Here is a 5,000-nt window from a genome sequence, read left to right on the forward strand (position 1 = left end):
CCATATGTATGTGCTATGTATTTAGGAGGATAAATATGAATGTAAGGCAGGTATAGTTCCTGTCGGGAAACTGAGTATGAATTTCGACAGACGAGAACATTCAAGATTCGGACACACTCTACTGTCATTTGATGCTTCCTTTTGAACCACTGCTTATCACACCAAACTACTAAGATCTTTCGCAGGCTTCCTTGTCAGTTAAATCTGACTCTAGATGGAGGTCATCTGTTTAACTTCTGACGATAACCACTGCACTCAACTTCACTGATTAAGAGACCAGTTCTATAGCAAACAAGTTTCCTCCTTGCGTTCGTAGGTGGTCTTCCATCTAAGCAGTAGTAAAGGCTTTCCCGCTGTTGCATTGATGTCCAAGGGCTTTCATCTATGCTCTGCCCCCATCTCTATTATCCGTCCTAGGACTGGCGTGAAGCAGTGGCGGATCTAGAATTCTTTCATATGGCGGCCACTTAGGATTATATATATATATTATATATATATATATATAATATATATTTTATTTTATCTTATATATATATTATATATTATATATCTATTATATATCTGTAGCATGTACACACATACGAGCGCCTCAGTGGCGTGTTCGATTTGGTCTTGGCCTGCCACCTCGGTGCCTGCGAGTTTAATTCTCGGGCATTCCATTGAGGTGTGAGAGATGTGTATTTCTGGTGATAGAAGTTCACTCTCGACGTGGTTTGGAAGTCACGTAAAGCCGTTGGTCCCGTTGCTGAACAGCCACTGGTTCCATGCAACGTAAAAACACCATACAAACAAACAAACAATACACACATACAGTACATTTATATTAATTTTACTTTCAGTTTTCTATGGATATTTTACTTGTGTGCAGTGGGTACACATTATCAAAATCTAATTATAACTTTGAGATTTACACATTATTTTATCGATTGGGGGACGGGGCCGGCTATAAGTGCACTATAGAGGATGCCTATGCCATCAGGAATAACGGCAACATAAGAGAGGGTCGACATGACAAATCCGGACCCTTAAAGACGCATACGTATTGTCCCTCAGCTCAGACCAAGGTCGTTCTACTTACTTATATAGGAGCCTATGATGAGCTTATGCGTATGGTTTGTGTGTGTGTGTGTGTGTGTATTTGTCTGTATGAAATCATTAATATTTGCTCGAGGCTTCAGGCTTTTTCGTGGATTGACTAAACATCACAATATACACCGAATACAGAAACATTACATTTCATTAAAATTTGTGGTGGCCTTCATTCGACGTGAAAACGCATGTAGCGTAAACCAATAGATCTTTTAATAGTCAACAGATGAAGAAATAAATCGATAAAAGTATTTTCTAAGAGCCCAAATCAGGAAATATTAGCAGCATCTTTCCAATATTACAAGCATACCGAATCCACGATCCCTCCCCTCCCCACAGACAAGTGCGTATGCGTGCTCATAACAAGGGAAAATTAGATGCATGACATGAGAGAGTTGCCATGGTTACACGATAGGACACGTGCTTCTTTTTTTTATCCCTGTGGGGATGACAAGATACGATGATGATGATACCTGGGTATCTCTCTTTCTCTGAACTGCTCTGAGACTGACATTTCCTCTCTTCTACTCTGCAGTCAGGATAAGAGTGTGCAGGGCACGAGGGTGTATATTCAGGCAATAGTTCATCCTGCGATTATACGAATACTATGAAAGGAATCGTAAAGAGGAGATAAAAGTCAAAGCAATAGCAATATCAGCGTTGGGAATGTTCCGTGTTTCATCATAGGTTATTGCCTTGTTTGTGACTTTTTGCTCTCGGCTTTGATCTCTATATGCCAAAAGCAGATCGTATTATTTACGATCATTTATTTCTGTCCGAAATGTTTCTTAAAAGGTTATGCGTACAATTATACCTATGCACGTATCTATGAATATTTGTATATGTAATCATGTTTATTTATATTGTATGAATGCTACATTTAGGGACAAGTTTTATATTATTATTTGCTCCAGCGTATTAACTTGATTTCTATGTGTAGTGTAAGTTATTTTAGAAGCTTTCTCCTAATAATTCCACTGAGATAAGATGCGTTTTAATCAGTGTTCTGGATGACCCCTGAAATCACTACACTTATCAGTTTTTTCTGTAAGGATGTCTGACTCCGATAAACCTAGCAAAGCACACACACACACACACACGCACACTGTGTGAAAGAGATTTATGTGAAAATGTGAGTCTTATTTATTAAATACACAAGTCCAGACACCACACCTACTACATACTCAGTTGCTATTGGGAAATTCTGAATTACCTGAACCGAATGCCCCTATTCCTGATTCGAGGTCGTGGACTGACTACTCTAGAGAGGAGACTTCCCGTACCTGAAAGATATGTTGGTCAGTAAATAAAAAATAAAAATAATAACTGTAGCGCAGTTGGATCTTTCCTAAATAGTGACCCCCAAGGGTTTTCGGAAGTCGTTATCTAGGACTAATATTTACAGTCTTTTGTTGATGTTTTTACGGTCATCATCATCTGGTTTGTACTAAACACGCCGCAAAGGTGGATACATAACGGATTAAAACCCTTGGGGTCAATACCTAGGAAAATTCAGCGCAATTTGCTCTGTGGATTATGATGAATACCTCGATTTATCGTTTTATTCGGTGTAAATATAGATGGTAACATTGCCTCTTAAGATCTCTTTTCGAAGGTGAGCTGTAATAGATACTAATTCTTTGTAGATCTAGTTGCATGGACAGAGAACGCCAAAAAGAGAGGAGCAGTAGAGAAGAGAGAGAGAGAGAGAGAGAGAGAGAGAGAGAGAGAGAGAGAGAGATGCATGTCAATAATGTTCGTTGTTCAGACGTTTATAAAAACATTTTTTCATCATCGAGCTAAAATAATTAAAGCTTTTAGTCATTCCTTTGAGAGTGGATAGAGAAAATAACTGACTCCTTATGCTGACACTGATTGAAACCGACTAGAATAATTCATCTGTGTTAAGAAATGACGTAACGAATATCTTCCGACTCGTTTCTCAATACTCCCCGGGCCGCAAAGTTCACAATGAGGCTCAATTTACTTAATTAGAAAATGAATACTCTTGTCGGCCTGGTTCTTCCTTCGCTTGTAATGAGTTCCTCTACGTTCGTTAGTGTGATTGTGTCATTAATTGCATCTTTATCTCTTTATCTCCGGCGTCCTTTACAACCAAATGACGAGACACACTTACTTGAATACCTGGTGGGATTATTACATCTATTTATCCTCTTGGATGTCATAACAAGAGGGAGCTTATTAACACCAAATTCATTTGACTGATTTTTATAAAAGGCTTTAATAACCTTTCATGGTGGTCTTTCCAGAACGTTAATTGCTTCTTATTGAAGCAACAGAAATTAATTTTTTCTTTATTTCAGGATGCCGCACATTCCATCGAGAAGCGACAGGCAGAGGTAAGATTATTATTATTATTATTATTATTATTATTATTATTATTATTATTATTATTATTATTATTATTATTATTATTATTATTATTAACTAAATTCGTCATCGTTCTTAAGGACGAAAAGGAAAGATAGAAAGACTGATAGATAACCCAGTTGATAAATAGGACTTAAAGTAAAAAAAAAAGAAAACAAATCAGATTGTGAGGAGAAATGGTCATGTAATAAATACTAAAATATGCTTTTGATTATCACAATCTGTTTCGGAATCATCATTCAGGCATATAGTTATGAAAAGAGGAAACAATGTTCGTTCCTGATGACGGAAATCATGCAGTGTTGGTAACACCAAATAGAAAACATAAAAGTGGCCGTGAGCACTGATTGCTCCTGCACACTCCTTTGCTTTAGAATTACATAGAGTTTGCTTAAGTAAAAAAAAAAAAAAAAAAAAAAAAAAAAAAAAAAAAAAAAAGCTTTGGATACGGTTATTGTAACTCTGACTTCAAATTTGAATTTAGATGGCTGAGAGAAGAGAGAATGTCACTATGGTAGAACAGGCAAATGCAAGAACTCAAATTCATCCCGTCATAAATATTCAAGCGTTGGTGAAACATATATAATAATAACATTGTTGAAGTAAAAGATGAGACGTCAAGTGTGGCGCTTAAATTGATACTTTTTGAGACGAGGTCGAAAGGGCAACGAAATTTACCTTGGATGGATAGCAGGTAGTTTTAGCAACGAGGAGATTCATACATTTTAGGAGGCTTCTATTAGAAATATCCGAGGGCATTTCTTATTAAGGAAATTTGAATATAACCTGCATATATATTAGTTAATCCACAAAGTTGAATATGACTTAAAAGTTTAAACAATCTCCCATTTTGATCGTACATGTAATATAACAAGTATATACATAGCTCTTCTTAAGTTCCCTGCTTCCTTAATGTTTCCGAAGAAGGCTTAAAAAACTGTTAAAATGAGAAAGGATTCTTTTTCCTTTGGAAGATAATACCTGTATCGAAAATGAAACTGATTTTTAGCGTACCTGAACCGACGAAAGGGACGGTAAAAATTTATATATCCATTACTTTATTTTTGTCAAATTGGTTTACCGGTGGCATAGTACTGCAATTTTTGGTATGAGGTGACTTCAACTCATTTTATCATTTTGCTTTCTTGTAAACTTAATGCGTTACGTTACTGCTATGACACTTTACACGAAATGAATACTTTAGCCACAAAACTCATATTACAGAGACCAGTCTCAACAGGGTACCATAAGTATTTTTCATAATATTTCCTTACGTATCTGTGAATAATCGCTGACGTGAATTTCTTAAAACTGTACATCATTTAAGAAGCATTTTACTAAAATATTGCCTAATGGAAAAGAATATTTGTCTAATACTTTATTTCTAGCAAATATTTTTTATGATGAATTTGAATATCTGTTCCAGCTGATTTCAGTTTGGTGTTAATACTATTTTATAATGTAGCTTTTTTTCATGATAACTATGATAACTATAAGTACAGCTACACAGATTTACAATG

The 5,000-nt window shown here is 35.9% G+C and overlaps 1 protein-coding gene across 1 annotated transcript in view; it reads left to right on the forward strand.

The window, feature by feature from the left end:
• LOC135197852 (uncharacterized) overlaps positions 1-5,000 on the forward strand; it is a 26,994-nt gene that overhangs the window by 19,478 nt on the left and 2,516 nt on the right. The window contains exon 8 of the mRNA XM_064225034.1: positions 3,414-3,449. Within this exon, the coding sequence (XP_064081104.1) occupies positions 3,414-3,449 (36 nt within the window). The remainder of the gene's footprint in view (positions 1-3,413; positions 3,450-5,000) is intronic.

The sequence above is a fragment of the Macrobrachium nipponense genome, chromosome 21, assembly GCF_015104395.2.
Source record: "Macrobrachium nipponense isolate FS-2020 chromosome 21, ASM1510439v2, whole genome shotgun sequence".
Lineage (NCBI taxonomy): Eukaryota > Metazoa > Arthropoda > Malacostraca > Decapoda > Palaemonidae > Macrobrachium > Macrobrachium nipponense.